Here is a 17600-nt window from a genome sequence, read left to right on the forward strand (position 1 = left end):
AGAGCCTCATGCTCTGGCAGATTTTGAATTTTTAATCATTGAACAGTCGTGTAATCTTAGTGTCAATAATAATAGTCTTGATGACCGTTTGCTCACAAGAGAGGCCTTTTGGTGTGCTCAATTATGCACCCTCGCACCTCATGGACTCAACAAAAGGTGCGAGTTTAATTCCAGGAATAGGATTCGCTACAATTAACGCCATCTTGCTGCTGTATTTTACTTGATTTTATTTGCTTTTTAGCGGGCGTTTTGCTATTTTTATTATTACGTAATTCTTATGTAATCTTATGTGAAAAAAAAAATTATTTCTTTGTTTTCTTTGTAAGTTATTGTTTTGTAACTTATTTAAGGCTTTTTCACTTTTTGTAAATTTTATTCCGAGTATTGATATTCTTAGTGTTGAAGAAGCCCGAATGGGTGAAACGTCCATTTGAATTAAAGACCTCCTACGAGAAAAGTTCGCATCTTCTTCTGTTTATTCAACCTATGATTATTTAAAGAAGAAGCGTTCTGTATCCACTGGATCCTTTTCTCCAAGGCATCATTGTTGGCAAACCAACATCGTTTACACATCTATATATATATATATACCTATATACACCTATATATACATATATATACATATATATATATATATATATATATATATATATATATATATATATATATATATATATAGTTTAGTGTACGATGTGGCGAAAAGACCAACTCAATACATATATATACATATATATACATATATGACCATATAACCTAGCTCTTGAGTTTTTACTGTTATTCCCGCTCTAGTTCAGCTATTGAGCACTTTGTAGTAGATGAGAATTTCACTCCAGTTTTTGGTTATATATACATATATATATATATATATATACACACACATTTTTTTTTATTTTGTGTATATTTTTTTATTTTTTTTTTAATTTTATTGTTATTATTATTTTTTTTATTTTATTATTATTTTTTTTTTATTGCCAGTTTTTCAATGTTATATAGCATCTGTTTTTCCATATCATAGCAACTGTTTTTATATCTCATAGCAACCTAAAGTTAGCCTTTAATTGCCAGTGTTACACTCTACTCAATCTCGCACAGGAACTACTACAAAACTACAATGACAACACGTTTTCTCATCGATCCTCGTTTCGTTTTCATTCTCGCCAACGCGTGGGATTTTCGATCCCATAATAATAAGTAACCTGGGGCTGGGCCCAGTCCCTCACGTTCTACTTGTAACACACTCCCCTCCAACAGAAATGTCGTCCCGACATTATAACAGGAAATACAAAACCAAAAAGAACAATGGTTAGGAGAGAGCGTCAGTTCTCATCATGTTTCAAACTGAATACTTATTGTGGCAGTTCCATTATCCGCAGGTTTTGTCTTTAACAGTTTGTAACTAGAGGGAAAATCCAACACAAATTTCGCTTATGAGTTAAGTCACAGAAGGCGAGCAACAGGTCTGCTTGTCCATGGTTAATACTCGGAGTAATCAGTTGTGACTTCAGGGGTGTTCATTACTGGTTTGTCCATATGGGCTGTGGTATATACTGCAGCTGTGGAATAAATGGGATGTGCGGGGTGCAGTGAACACACCGGCAGTGAGGTACAAGCCAGTTGGCCATGACTTGGTAGGGAAGTATCACCTGAGGGCATTGAATTGCGTTTACTACTGGGTTTAAACGTTGGTACTCGGGTACCCCCATCTGACTGTAAGTCAGAATCCGAGGGGGTCGTCTCTCCCTTCTAGGTCGCGTAGCTCCCTCTAGGTGTTCCTCTGAATCTGAATTGTCACTTTCCTCAGGGGTCATATCAGTCACATCTAGAACGGATGAATTTGGCACTGATGAGTCACCAGTGTCCACTTGTGGGTCAGGTTGGTCCCTGGTATCTGACATAGTGGCACAATCTTCATTATCACAGTGGTCCTGTGGGTCCATAGGAGGGGTGTCTACTTCCGTCGGAAAGGCTATTTCGTGGGTGACTGGAGAGGACAGTGTGTTCATCTCATACTCATCATCGGAACTCTCTCCAATGTCTTCAGGCTGAGGTGGCACTCTAGGTCTTAGTTGGGTGGTCTTGGATGATGCTCTCGTTGGTTTAGGCAGTGGTAAAGCATCACAAGGAAGTAGCAAGTTACGGTGTAACACTCGTTGTTTCCCACGGCCAAGTTCTGGCTTTACTCGATAGACTGGACTATCAGATATGCGTTCCTCAACTACATAAATTTGCTCTTCCCAGTGTGAAGGGAGCTTTCCAGGTCCTCCCCTTTCTGAAAGGTTTCTAACAAGTACGCGGTCGCCGGGGAGTAGGACTGCTGCGGAAGCCTTCTTGTCGTAATACACTTTACTCCTGGCTGACGATTTCTGGGTGTTCCTAGATGCTAGGTCGTAGGCCCGTCTCATATCTGCTTGCCACGTCTTTACATAGTCCTGGTAATCACCCTGTTGAAGGTCGTTGTCTAGGTCAAACAGCAAATCAACTGGTAATCGTGGGGAACGGCCAAACATCAGGTAAAATGGCGAGAACCCAGTCGTTTCGTGTCTTGTGCAGTTGTACGCATGTATAAGCTTGTTTAAGGAATCTTTCCAGTTCGATTTCTTTTCCTCCGGGAGGGTCCTTAGCATCGAGAGTAACGTTCGGTTCATGCGTTCTACCTGGCCATTGCCCTGTGGGTGGTATGGAGTGGTTCGCGAGCTGGCAACTCCACTGAGACGTTCTAGGTTGTGGAACAATTTGTTTTCAAACTCACCACCTTGGTCGTGATGTATTCGTGCTGGGAAACCGAACCTTGGGATAAACTCATTGTAGATCTTCTCAGCAGCAGTGCGGGCCGTCTTGTTGCGCGTTGCATAGGCTTGGGCATATTTGGTAAAGTTATCAACAATCAGCAGTACATATTCATATCCACCTTTGCTCTTGTCCAGATGCAAAAAATCAATGGAAACTACTTCAAAGGGTGCTGATGTCATCAGGTGCATCATAGGTGCTTTCGTGACTGTGTTTGGTTTCTTCTGTTTGATGCATCTGCAACGTTGTGTCACAAAATACTCTATGTCACGGTACATATGTGGCCAGTAGAAGCGGGACCTTGCAAGTTCTGCGACTCTCTCCACTCCAAGGTGTCCCATCTCTGTGTGTAGTTCTTTAAGTACCACTGGGATGAAGTTGTGTGGCAGAACTAATTGTATCTTAGAGCTTGTTCTTCGTCGCAGGATACCATGTTCATCAACTTCCAGTTTCTTCCATTCTCTCATAAGGTTGGTAACTCCATGGGGTTCATTCTTCAGTTGGCCACCACCCGGTTTGATCCCGTGTGTCTTGTAGTAAAGCACGCGGCATATAGCACTATCCGAGTGCTGTGCCTCCTTGATTTCACTAGGGCTGAAGGGTTTTAGATTCAGATCCTTTAATGTCGGTTCAGGAGTTGTCAAGTCTGCGGCAATTGCCGTAACCCATGGGATTGTGCCTTTTGCCTGTTCCCTAACTGCTTCCACGGTTGCTTCAAGGACATCTTTGGGTACTTCCTCTGTACAATCGCTCATATACTTGTCTATGTCCAATGGGATTCTTGACAGAACATCCGCGTCAACATTAGTCTTGCCCGGTCGGTACTTGGTTGTAAAGTTATAATCCGCTAACTCGGCCACCCACCGATGCCCCGTGGCATTCAACTTTGCTGATGACATCACATACGTTAACGGGTTATTGTCAGTGAAAACAGCGAAGGATGGAGCATAGAATAAGTAATCCCTGAATTTGTCAGTAATTGCCCACTTTAGGGCCAAGAATTCTAACTTTCCTGAGTGCAAGTGGTAGTTCCGTTCCGCGGGCGTCAATGTCCTTGAGCCATAGCCAACAACTCTCAATTTCCCCCCTTGTTCTTGGTAGAGCACCGCCCCAAGTCCTTCGCTTGAGGCATCCGTGTGCAGTACAAATGGTCGTTCAAAGTCAGGGTAAGCCATTACCCCTGGCTGCATAAGAAGTTCAATTAGGAAGTTTAATCGCTCTTGGTGTCTTTCATTCCACGGGATTTTGTGATTTGATGACGATTGTCCTTTCGATGTCGGCAACTTCCACTTGGGGTGCTCTTTCTGTCCTTTAGATCTGCTGGGCTGGTCACTGCATTCTTTAACTGAAAGTAGGTCATAAAGGGGTTTGGCTAATCTGGAGAAGTCGCGAATATATTGGCGGTAATAGCTTATGAAACCCAGGAGTTTGCGCAATTCACCAACAGTTCTTGGTTTAGTTTCCTTAAGGGCTGCCACTGCTGCAACGTCTGCTGAGTCCATCGTGTAGCCATCTGCTGAGACTATTCTGCCTAAGTAACGAACACGGGGCTTAAACAACTCACATTTCTTTGGCTTCAGCTTGATACCATACTCCTGCAAACGTTTAAGTACCTTTCGCACATTGTCTACATGCTCAGAAAATGTTCTACTGTACACCAGGACATCATCAAGATATGGAATACATATTTCATCGCGGAGACCTTCTAGGCATTTCTCCATGTACCTCTGGTAAGCTGCCGGTGCATTTTTAAGGCCAAAAGGAATCCGGTTCCACTGGTATAAACCCCAGGGGGTGATGAACGCTGTTAGATGTCGGTGTTCTTCTGCTACGAATCCTTGATGATATGCCTTTCCTTGGTCTAACACTGAAAAGTAAGTGTTCCCACTGAGACTATTCAGGATGTCTTGGATGCGAGGGATGGGCTGGCGGTCATCCTCAGTTTTGCTGTTTAACTGCCTATAGTCAACACATAGTCTCAGACTGCCGTCTTTTTTTCTCACACACACCACTGGGGAAGAGTAGGGTGACTTTGAGTTGCTTATCCAACCACGATTGATCATATCCTGCAAGTGTGACTTTACCTCTTCGTACAAGGGCTTTGGAATTGAATTGTATGTTTTTTGTACTGGGACGTCATCTCTCAGGTTGATTTCCAATTTCAAATGTTCGGCACATCCAATGTCACCATCATCTATAGCGAAGGCCCCGGATTCTTCCCTCAACATCTCCTTGACAATCACCCGTTGCTCACTTGACAAATGGCTCAAGTCAACTGGGGGAGTCCACTTTGCTTTACTTTGTTCGGGCTGACTTGGCTCCCACTCATAACTGGTTGCCTCACTCCAAGTTTCACCTTCCTCTTTCTCTTGTTTCTGTTCAGCTTCGACTGGCAGTGGCGTGACGGACTGCACTAACTGTATAGTGCCCAGTTCTGTCCGCCTACGTAAGGTCATCTCTCGTTCGGTGTTGTTGCATACTGGAACATACATTCGGCTCGAAGACCTCGGGGAGATTCGGTGGAGACAGCCCTGAACTTCTAGCCCCTCAGGCCACGCCCCTTCCTCTTTGGGCTCAAACACAACAGGCAAATCTTCTTCTAATAGTCCAAAGTGTACCTGACATTTGACTCTCACAGTCTCTCCTGGTGGGACACGTATGTCTTGTCTGCCGACTCTGAGCATACCGGTGTCACCTTCATCATCCATACTTTGGATGAAATTAACCAGCGCTCTTGCTTCGCCCTCTTTCACAGATGGGAACGAGTCATTCACTATTCGGGGCAATAGGCTGGTTGTGTTGGGGCTACTACTCCTCTTAATGACCTCTTCAATGACATTAAAGCCGATGATGGGATACTCCTGATTATCTTCACTTCCTATTAGTATGGGTACTGTCAATGGCTCCGAGTACCCGTCCTCCCCAACCAACTGGAACTCTACCTCAATCCAGCCATCATATGCGATTTTTGTACCGTTCACGGCCTGGAGATTTAATCCATCTTCCCCCAATAACTCGCTTATGTCTCTTACTGGCTCGTTTGGTAGGTTAATTTCTTTCCAATGCTTGGACACAACACAAACTTGAGCTCCGGTATCCCACAGGGCATCCACCTTTTCCCCTTGAATCAAGCAGGAAACCACACATTTTCTTCCCACTAATTTGGTGAGTTTAGAGCGTTGTCTCGGGGTTAGGTGGGAACTGAACGACGTTTTCAATGTTTCAACACTTGCCCTTTCCCTCAGTTCAACTTCGCTAATGGCTTGACATAGTTTCTTATGCTTCTCCCAATGTTCCCTTTGACAAACTTTTGAACAATAGTGGCTAGTATGGCACTGTGAACACCGCAAGTATTGATGTGCCCAATCCTCCCTCTTTCCACAGTTCATGCATTGTTGGGACTGCTCATGAATCGGGGGGGCTGCTCCTTGTCCCGTGGGGGCAACCCTTGTCTGTTTCCCTGGGGGCTTGCTGAGTTATAGCCCCTTCGGCTTGACCTTAGGCATTGGTAACTGAAGTGGCCGACATCACCACAGTTGAAACAATGGTTACAACGGAAACCCCTTCCTTGTCTTTCACAATTCCAGCACCCTCTAGGGCGAACCCTCCCTTGCTCTACAGGGTTGTACTGTGGGTGAGGGCTAGCGCGGCTTTGTTGTTCCATGCCCTCCCGGATAGCAGCCAATTCCGCTTTCAACTCTCTAACTTCAGTAAGAAGGTTAACTTTTGGTGGCTTTTCTGGGGTTTTACCTTCAACTGAGGCATGGCTGTCGTCATGGGTAGCCAATTGAGCTACAAGCTGTGTGGGGGTTCGGTTTGTGAGCTGGTCATGACGGGAACCAAGCTTCTGCATTCTTTCTGTTTCATTACTAACTGCTGCATTCAATTTCTCAAAAAGTTCTTCATCTTCCACTTGGGTGTTTTGCAGGCATGGTTTTATCTCCATTTTAATGTTATCATTCCGTAACCCAGTTAATAATGAATGCAGAAACATGCACTGTACCAGCTTTGGGTCATACTTCAAATCAGATCCTGCTTCTTGAGATGCAAACAGTACTTTCTGCTTTAGATCAAGGAGGCGAACAAGAAAGTCCTGAGGGGTCTCCCCAGCTTCCTGTACTGCCGAACTGAGCAGCTGATACATTTCCGTAGCCCCCCTTTCTTGGTAATGTGACCGGAGTATTTTACGTAATCTGGCAAGATCTAGATCGGGCTTACCTTCCAAGTAGCTCCTCAATCTAAGGCCTGGATTGATGGCTCGAATAACGGCCTCGACAATTTCTTCTTCTTTATAGCCCCGTTTCAATCCAGCGTTAATTTGGTGAGCAAGACTGGTAAAGCTCAAGCGATCTTTCTGACGTGAATCTCCAATCTGTCCCGATATTTTAAATTCCTTCCTGAACGGTGGAATCGCTGTGGTTTCTTTAGGCGTAACTGCATTTGTGCTTGACTTGACAGCAGACTTCTGATCCACATGTTCGGTTTTCACACCACCCTCTTGTTCACTCTTCGCGTCCTTCGTTGCCGGTTTCTTTTCTTTAATTGTTTCTCTGAGATTCGTTAGTGCTTCAGTTCCGAGTTCTTCGGCGTCTAAATATTTCGTTAGGATTTGTATTAACGCCAGACGTCCCGTATCCGTCTCTTTAACTTCGATATGTAGCCCCGCACAGATTTCTCGAAGACTCGCTTCGCTAAGCTGACAAATTGCTGTTCTCACCTCTATCTGAATCTCTTCGACGACTTCTATAGACATTTCGATGGTTTCTTTGTCACGTCGGGGTCACCAAATGTTACACTCTACTCAATCTCGCACAGGAACTACTACAAAACTACAATGACAACACGTTTTCTCATCGATCCTCGTTTCGTTTTCATTCTCGCCAACGCGTGGGATTTTCGATCCCATAATAATAAGTAACCTGGGGCTGGGCCCAGTCCCTCACGTTCTACTTGTAACACCAGTTTGTGAAATTTAACGGTCATTCGTTGATATTGCCTGATGAGTGTGGTCATCCTTTGACCATACGAAACAGCGTTGTCGCAATAAAACGATGAATTGAAGTCTTGCTACCATTGTTTATATATATATATATATATATATATATATATATATATATATATAAACGTTTGATAAAGCAAGGACGGACAACTTCTGACGGTAAAAAAAGTTAAAAAGTTTAAAATTTAATAGAAAAACGTTTCGGTCTTAGACCTTCATCAGTTACAAGAGAAAAAGGACGAAAACTAAGTTTAAATACGGTTACAGTGTGGGAGATTACGTAACGAAATGAAAAATACAATATTGTGCTATTAATACATCGTGATTAATACAATACAGGAAGAAAATGCAAAACGAGAAATACAATGCTGTACTATAAATTGCGTCATACAGGGTGATAATTAATAGACCAAACGAAAAGAATACAATACTGTGCATAAATTACATTATAGAGCGTGATAATTGCAGAACTAGGTTAAATTCAACCTAAAAACTAAAAGAGTTAAAATAGATAAAACGGACTCTTGCAATGCGGTAAATATAAAAGAAGAAACCTACGTTTACGCTGGACAAGGTTAATAACAAAATCCCAAATCGAGGCCTTTGGAGCATTAAAGGGTTGACAAACAACAAAATCCCTGGAGGGGCCCTTAAACAATAAGCTGTAATAAGATCCCAGGCAGGGCCTTCGAGCATACCTAACACCCAAAAAGCTGACAAAATCCAAGGAAGGGCCTTTGAACTGCCTTATGGCGCGAACGCATATTTACACAAGAGAAAGTTAATTATAACAAATTCTGTTTTTGGAGTGAAATTCTTTTCTTTTATTTAAGCCATGGGGAGCCAAAGAGAACAGTTGAGCACTCCAATAAGCCTCTTTCGTAATTAAAAACCTATCGATCTCGTCTGAGTCATTAGGGGCCTGCACCTGATCAATGCATTGGAATTCAAAATCATCCAAGGAGTGTGGAATTTTATTGAAATGTACTGCTACCTCACAAGTGGTTTTATTTGTGAGCATAGCAGACTTGTGGTTACGAAACCTAACCCGAAAATCGGTGGTAGTTGATCCTATGTACTGTAAACGACATTTCTTGCAGGAAACTAAATAGATCACGTTTTTAGAATCACAAGAAAGCCTTGAATGAATGGTGTATTTTCTGCCCGTTTTAAAACTTAGAAATGATTTAGATTCAACAAAGAAATTTCGACAGAGATCGCATCTATTTCTTTCACATTTAAAGCAGCCATTGTTTGGCTGAATTGTTTGTCCCTCATCGGCGGTTTTAAAACGAGATGGTGCTAATAATTCTTTCAGGTTTTTTGTTCTACGAAAAGATGGTATGATAGAGCCTTGAGGGAAAAGTTCTTTCAATTTAGGGTTGGATTGCAAAATCAACAAATGCTTTCTAATTATGCTACTCACATTAGGCAAATTAGGATTAAATGTGAGAACAAATGAATGATTTACTACGGCAACGCGGAAAATAATCGAAGAAATTATTTCCATTTGCTCGAAGGCCCTGCCTGGGATCTTATTACAGCTTATTGTTTAAGGGCCCCTCCAGGGATTTTGTTGTTTGTCAACCCTTTAATGCTCCAAAGGCCTCGATTTGGGATTTTGTTATTAACCTTGTCCAGCGTAAACGTAGGTTTCTTCTTTTATATTTACCGCATTGCAAGAGTCCGTTTTATCTATTTTAACTCTTTTAGTTTTTAGGTTGAATTTAACCTAGTTCTGCAATTATCACGCTCTATAATGTAATTTATGCACAGTATTGTATTCTTTTCGTTTGGTCTATTAATTATCACCCTGTATGACGCAATTTATAGTACAGCATTGTATTTCTCGTTTTGCATTTTCTTCCTGTATTGTATTAATCACGATGTATTAATAGCACAATATTGTATTTTTATATTTCGTTACGTAATCTCCCACACTGTAACCGTATTTAAACTTAGTTTTCGTCCTTTTTCTCTTGTAACTGATGAAGGTCTAAGACCGAAACGTTTTTCTATTAAATTTTTAACTTTTTAACTTTTTTTACCGTCAGAAGTTGTCCGTCCTTGCTTTATCAAACGTTTATATATATATATATATATATATATATATAATAAACAATGGTAGCAAGACTTCAATTCATCGTTTTATTGCGACAACGCTGTTTCGTATGGTCAAAGGATGACCACACTCATCAGGCAATATCAACGAATGACCGTTAAATTTCACAAACTGGCAATTAAAAGCTAACTTTAGGTTGCTATGAGATATAAAAACAGTTGCTATGATATGGAAAAACAGATGCTATATAACATTGAAAAACTGGCAATAAAAAAAAAATAATAATAAAATAAAAAAAATAATAATAACAATAAAATTAAAAAAAAAATAAAAAAATATACACAAAATAAAAAAAAAATGTGTGTGTATATATATATATATATATATATATATATATATATATATATATGTATATATAACCAAAAACTGGAGTGAAATTCTTTATCAAACGTTTTTAAATTCATTTTTGCGGTGAGGCTTGGACTGTGAATCTTCATTGATCCTCCTGACGCAGTGGCATTCTTTGTTGGCTTGAGGCATTTTATAACCGTTTATATATATATATATATATATATATATATATATATATAAACGGTTATAAACGGTTATAAAATGCAAACAATACAAGTAACATCGAAAAGCTTTTAATCACTAAAGAGGCATATTGGAGTGCACAGTTGTTCTCTCTGGCACCTTTTGGCTTGAACAAACGTCAGGAATTCCACTCGAAAAAAAGAATAAACTACAATTAGCGCAAAAATAACTTGCAAATTTGGCGGTTATCTTAGTTCAGGTGTTCAAAGGCCCTGACCTTGGATCTTGTTAGCTTTGTTAGCGCTAGGTTTTCTCAGGGGCCCCCATCGGGGAATTTATTACATTATTGTCGTTTAAGGGCCCTGTTTAGGGCGCCTGTTGTGCCTTGCCGCAGCATAGTTTCAAGGGCTTTGTTTGGGGATTTTGGGACCGCCTTTTTTGAACATTGAATATTTTACACGCGGGTCCCTTCACACTTTCGGCTGACTCGACGAATCGCGTTACTTTTTTGATATTAATCTTATTTGTATTATATTCGATTATTTATTCTTATTTGGTTTGTGTCTTTTGAGTTTTGTACCGCATTGTCATAGTATCTCGCTTAGTAATCACCGATTGTTTATCATTGGTTAATTTTTTCGTTTTCATGTGTTACCACGCCCTGTTATGTAATCATCTTTGTAATATGATGTCATTTTTTATACTGTAAACTTATTTAAGGTTATTGTAATTTATTATTCACTTGCACTGCAACTGATGAAGGTCTTTGACCGAAACGTTTATTTTTATTAAATTTTTAAAACTTTTTTTTAGATTTCTTAGATTTTTTACCGTATATATATATTTTTTTCGCTCGAAGTTGTCCGTCCTCGTTTTCCACAATTGCCTATATATATATATATATATATATATATATATATATATATATATATATATATATATATATATATATATATACTATGTGTATATTTATATAATCGTATTCTATAGTGTACGTGGCCTCGGTCCAAATCACGTTTGTTGTACGTTCTGATGTTTCAGACAACAGCTGATAAAGCTAGTGCCTGTACTTACTAGAATTTTAAGAAAATCGCCATAAACAAGTTATAGATCAATGAAGCAAGAACTAGCTGAAATAAAAATAGGAAATCACAACGTGTCTGATTCGTGAGAAAAACAGACTAAATTTAATTAGTAATTACGTGACTAAATAGCCCTGGTCATGCCATTTTATTTGGCGTATTTTGTTTGCTTAGTGGTGAGGCATTGGTTGTTTGTAACAGAAAATAGAGAACTGTTGTCAATACAGTCAAAAATTATTGTCAGTGAAATATTGTAAATAAAACACCTATTGACCGGTTACCTCCGCGGCCACCATTTGGTCGTTCCGATGAGGGTTTCATTATTGTCTTTACCACTGTTAAGCGGCCACCCAAAATTTAAAAGCTTTGTTTTGGAAAGGGCGATGGCAGATAAGAGTCTGAAATTGAAGGTGCAAGACGAGTGATAATTCAAACACACGTCAATCTTGATTGTCTTGGATTGACTCCATGTTCACCAAGAAATTTATAACCCGATAGTGAAAAATTAAATATTGAAGGTACACCAACCTCTAGCCCCATTAGGCGGTGACCACCCATTTCCCCGAGGGTAGCCCACTGTATTACATGTAAACCAAAAATAATTGCACAGCGCGAAAAGAGCTACGTATGAGTTTAGCGTCACAGTGTTACGCAGAGCATGTAGGTAGCGGTGGTCGAGTAAAAGATAACAACAGGGGCAATGGTAAACTATTCATTCTTTTCATTTCTTAATTTAATCTTTTCCTACTCGACACGATTGTGTGCTCCCAGTGGTTCCAAGCCTTACAGAGCCTTACGTATTAGGATAGCAATTGTCCTACCTGTACCCCCTAAAATGGGATGACAGCATTGCGTGACGAACAAGGAACCGCCGCAAGCAAGCATTCAAGCCTCAAGTTCAAACCATGATGATCAAACGTAATATTTTGGTGAAGTGCAAAGCAAGCAACTATCTACAAATGACTTAGCCGTTTTTGACTTAGATGCAGTGGTGATCATATGTGTCGAAAGAGGGTCACAGATTTATGGTATTCGACCATTAAATAAGTTGACAGTTGGCGATGTACATCGAACGTTATGTAAACAAAAGCAAACTTCTGCTTTATGTGCGACGAATGGGGAGAGAAACACGTCAAATCGACTTTGGACCTGCCTTTTACAGCAAATGAGGTTAGAACATTTCGAATTATCAGCTCTGTGTCTATTTCAACTTAACATAGGTCAAGTCATGTGGCGCATGCTAAAATATACGCCTAACCCGTAAATCAGGTAAATTGAAATTTGACGACGGATGGTCAAATATTTGCATTTTTGACGTACTTTGAAAAGCTCTCGCGTCGCTCACAATCATTTGCCCAAAGAAATTGTTACAGTAATCTGTAGACCATCCTTCTGCGATTCAACCACCAGAAGCTTAATCCATTTGAAGGTTTCGCACATGGTGAAAATTAATTAGATTCACGAAGTACTTTTAAGTGAATGAAATACATGTCTTCGAAATTTAATTATTTTGCAGCCAAAACGACAACGCAACATTCCCTAAAATCAACCCACTACACATTTAAACATTGCACAAAAATATTTGAGTGTTTTAAAGACGGAAGAATGATGTGGTTTTGCATGCGAGGCTATCAAACTTGCTTGATAAAATGGTGCGTCAAATGACGATTTCAACGGAATTTGGTAATTTGCATATTTCTTTGAAATGAAAGGATATTTTGCCAAAAAAAACTATCCAGTAGTTTTTGTCATGCCCTAGCCTATCTACCATGAAAATATGAACGAAATCGAATTTTCGACCCTTGCCGAGTTATTTTCCATTGTTATGGACAGGGACTCTTAACTACTTGTTAACCGAGAGTGAGGTATTTTTCCAGAGGCCGGGCTGCTTTTGGTCAGCACCAAGAATCGCGACCCCTGGGCTGGTCCATCACCGGAAGTCCGCGATTCACGGACTTCCCGTTAAGTCTGACAAATCTGATTGGCTGAAAATACGAAACGAATACTATGCGCATGCTCAGAAAATCGGGTTTGGCCAGAGGTCGCAAGTTTTGGTGCTGACCAAAAGGAGGGCGGCCCCTGGGGACGACAAAGGATCTTAACGGGAAAATCTCAGACCGAGACCTTGCCGTATTGACCGAGCGGCAAGGCCGGAGTTTGAGATTTTCCTGTAAAGACCGAACGTTCGAGGCTAATAAGTAGTTTATTATATAGCTCTTTGCTAGGTTTTTGCAGGCCCGTAATTGGCCTGTTGGCATTGCGCGCGTTATATCGGCTGCAAACGCAAGTCATATAATAAACTGTTGAAGTGCATAAATTATCATGGCAAAATTTACCTCTTTGCGTATCATTTTGCTGTCATGGAGATGACAAAAATTGGAAGCAGTTTGCTTATGATAAAATCAATGACCATTCACCGTTACATTTCTGGCAAATATTAAACAAAACATTGGTAACTTATAGAACCAAATACTGTTTTGAAAAGCGAGGCCAAGAGTTATGAATTATTCTAACGTTAATTGTTTGGATGCAAGATAACAGACTCAGTGTAATGATAAGTTATTCCTTGAGTCGCTTTTGACTTTATTCCTTTTCTTGTCGTTAGCAAAGTCTTGCAGCCACTTAAAGAAGCTTGACCCTACACTGGAAAATGGTACTTACGTCATTGATCCAGATGGTGATGGAGGCGTGCCACCTTACAACGTCACCTGTGACATGACTGACAAGAATGGAGTTGGCGTGACCGTCATTAGTCACGACAGTGAAAACAGAACGCTGGTGGATGGATGTGAACCTCCAGGTTGCTACAAACGTGACATTAACTACACAGGAGCAAGTCTTCCTCAGCTGGCAAAGCTCGCTAATATTTCCGCACGCTGCGAACAGTTTATCAAGTATGAGTGCATTGGTTCATTGATGTCCAAAAACAAAACTTTTTTCGCCTGGTGGGTGTCACGTGATTCTGCTAAAATGACGTACTGGGGTGGAGCAGAACTCGGCAGTGACAAGTGCGCATGCGGGATGACCAAGTCATGTGAAAAGCCAAAGCTACCCTGCAACTGTGATGCCAATGATAACCAATGGCGTGAAGACAGCGGTCTCCTCGCTGACAAGGCTCATCTTCCAGTTAAACAGCTGAGGTTTGGAGATACGGGTTATGGTAATAAAACGGACTTAAATGAACAAGGCTACCATACACTGGGAAAGTTCAAATGCTATGGAATTGCCTGACTGAACAGCGCTATATATTTAAGTTTCCTTTGGTCGTTTTCAAGTGGACATTGACAAAATAAAGGCTCTCGAAACGACACTTTTTAACGTAGGATTATTAAGCTTGGTATTTTTTTAAAGAAAAAAATCAGGAATTTCTGATGAAATATAACTTAGTTTTAATACATATGTATAAGGGAAGCAACACATTTTAAAGTGCCTGTTTTTAAAATTCAGTGTGAGTGATATTTAGGCTTGATGAGAAAATTATGAATATCAGCTATTTGTTTACTGTCGTGGTACATCGAAGGTAAACCCGAGGCCAGATGGAACAATTATCTATTTCATTGGCCGTATCAGGACAATTGTGTAGCGTAGTGGAGGGTGCCGTCTTCAGTTTGTGGTAAATTAACAGATTGAACAAGGAACGGGTATTAGGTTTGCAGGAAAGATGGCAAAGAACTAAGTAATAGAGACATGGCTTGTGGAGCACAACCCAGCAGTGGCAGTGCGCATGCGGGATGAACAGCTCATGGGCAAAGCCAGAACTACCTTGCAACTGTGATGCCAATGACAAAAAATGGCGTGAAGACAGCGGTCTCCTCACTGACAAGACACATCTTCCAGTTAAACAGCTCAGGTTTGGAGACGCTGAGAAAAGGAATGAGGAGGTCTACCATACATTAGGAAAGTTCAAGTGCCATGGAATTGCCCGATAACATTACGTTCGTCTGGATTGCCAGTTTTTGCACTTTGCTGTTTTGTCTGAATTAATCAAAGACAGTACCACTTAACTTAAATAACACGGAGATGTAACGAATTTTAAAGTTAACAATAATCTTCTGTTAAATTGGTAAATCTCAAACCTTCTTCGAATTCCATTTCAACAACCTCAAATTGCCGTCTAAATAACAAACGGGCGCCATTTTTAAGAGATCTTTTGTTGTCCTGAGAAGCTAGCTTATTTGACATCAATGAAGGTCTTACAGCCTGAAGAGGTCGAAACTCAGACTTGGCGTGAAATAACTTTCCAACTTGCATGGAAAAAATAAATGTTTTTTGACACGTTATGGTTCTACACTTTATTCGCTTAATATTTTTACAACAGAGGTATTGCTGACTCCTGAAACGTCTTGTTATCTGTTGGAAGGCAAGTTCATATCTGCAGAATGAACAAAAAAGGGTAAATACGGTGGCTCATAGGGACAAAACACCTCCATAGGGACAAAACACTTCCACAAATCACAAAACACTTGCTCGGATGGAAAACACTTGCTCGGAAAAAAAAAAAAACAATTGCTGGGATGGAAAACACTTGCACGCGTGACAAAACACTTGCACAGATCGAAAACAATTCTACTAATACAAACACTTTCACAAATCACTATACATTTCCACAAATACGAAACACCCCCACAAATCAAAAAACACTTGCACAACCTGAATAACTTATCGAACAGTTAACACGTGCAGAGTGCCTATTGGCTTGGCTACTAAGGCTCTAAGGCCGGGATGTTAAGGTCAGTTCGCACTTCGCGGGTCGAGCAAACTTCGAACTTCAACTGGGAGGTGAGTACGTGTTCTATCGTATATTTTAATGCTGTTATTCGGTCTGATTTGCTAGTATTGCTCCCTGTCCACCATTGTGGCCGTTTAAAGCATTTTTGCAAGGATAATGCTGAGTGATGACTTAAACTGAAAATTTTTGAGCGATGACTACTGATCTTTACAACGAAGAGACCAAGAACAAAACAAAACGATTGTCGCTGTGGCTAAATGTCCGGCAGCGGGACAGGTTTCTTAAAATACTCCGTGTCCGGCAGTGAGACTTAGAAATTTTTTTTTTAAGTAAAACAACGTCAAGTGAATGTACTGAAAGGCGATCCCAAGAAGAATCGAACCCAGGTCGCCGACCTGGTAAGCGATACTGATGACCACTGCGCCACCGCAACCGGCCGGCCATTTTCGGAATTTTTTAAGTATTTATCGAGTTACCCTTAGCATTATTGAAAGCTAACCGTAAACAGGCTAACCGCAGAGCTATTTAAGCTAACCGGAGTGCTATTCAGGCTAACCGGAGTGCTTTTTAGGCTAACCGGATTGCTATTCAAATGTTTTGACTGTCGGTCACTTAATAATAGTCTACGTTATAAATCCCGATATACCGGGTGCCGGGCTCACCAAAATTAGTATTCAGCCATATAAACAAAGATTTGACATTATTGACTGAAATTTTTAAAAAATAATTTTGACTGCCGGACACGGAGTATTTTGAAAATCCTGTCCGGCTGCCGGACATAGAGACACAGCGAACAATTGTTGAGTCACTTGAGGCACCTTTCACATACTCCTTTCCTTTATAATGCTAGCGATGTGAAAGGTAGAGAAGAATTTAATTGAATAATATATTTTCGGTCTTCTCGTTTACTGGTCATAAATTATTGGCCGTCAGGAAGATGCCTTGCAAGCCATTGCACTGTTTCGTTTGTGGTCGCTTAGTTGCAAAGCTCAGTTTAAGTCATCACTCAGCATTATCCTTGCAAAAATGCTTTAAACGGCCACAATGGTGGACAGGGAGCAATACTAGCAAATCAGACCGAATAACAGCATTAAAATATACGATAGAACACGTACTCACCTCCCAGTTGAAGTTCGAAGTTTGCTTGACCCGCGAAGTGCGAACTGACCTTAGCATCCCGGCCTTAGAGCCTTAGTAGCCAAGCCAATAGGCACTCTGCACGTGTTAACTGTTCGATAAGTTATTCAGGTTGTGCAAGTGTTCTGTGATTTGTGGGGGTGTTTCGTATTTGTGGAAATGTATAGTGATTTGTGAAAGTGTTTGTATTAGTAAAATTGTTTTCGATCTGTGCAAGTGTTTTGTCACCCGTGCAAGTGTTTTCCATCCCAGCAATTGTTTTTTTTTCAA

At 40.6% G+C, this 17600-nt stretch overlaps 1 protein-coding gene across 1 annotated transcript in view; it reads left to right on the plus strand.

Moving 5' to 3' along the window:
• The window catches only part of LOC110040535 (neurexin-4-like), a 25290-nt gene extending 9320 nt beyond the window's left edge, over positions 1-15970 (plus strand). Inside the window, exon 4 of the mRNA XM_089274828.1 lies at positions 14070-15970. Within this exon, the coding sequence (XP_089130954.1) occupies positions 14070-14695 (626 nt within the window). The 3' untranslated portion in view covers positions 14696-15970. The remainder of the gene's footprint in view (positions 1-14069) is intronic.
• Positions 15971-17600: the final 1630 nt, after the last annotated feature.

The sequence above is a fragment of the Orbicella faveolata genome, unplaced genomic scaffold (assembly GCF_042242905.1).
Source record: "Orbicella faveolata isolate gen_17 unplaced genomic scaffold, um_ofav_v1 contig_36, whole genome shotgun sequence".
Taxonomy (NCBI): Eukaryota; Metazoa; Cnidaria; class Anthozoa; order Scleractinia; family Merulinidae; genus Orbicella; species Orbicella faveolata.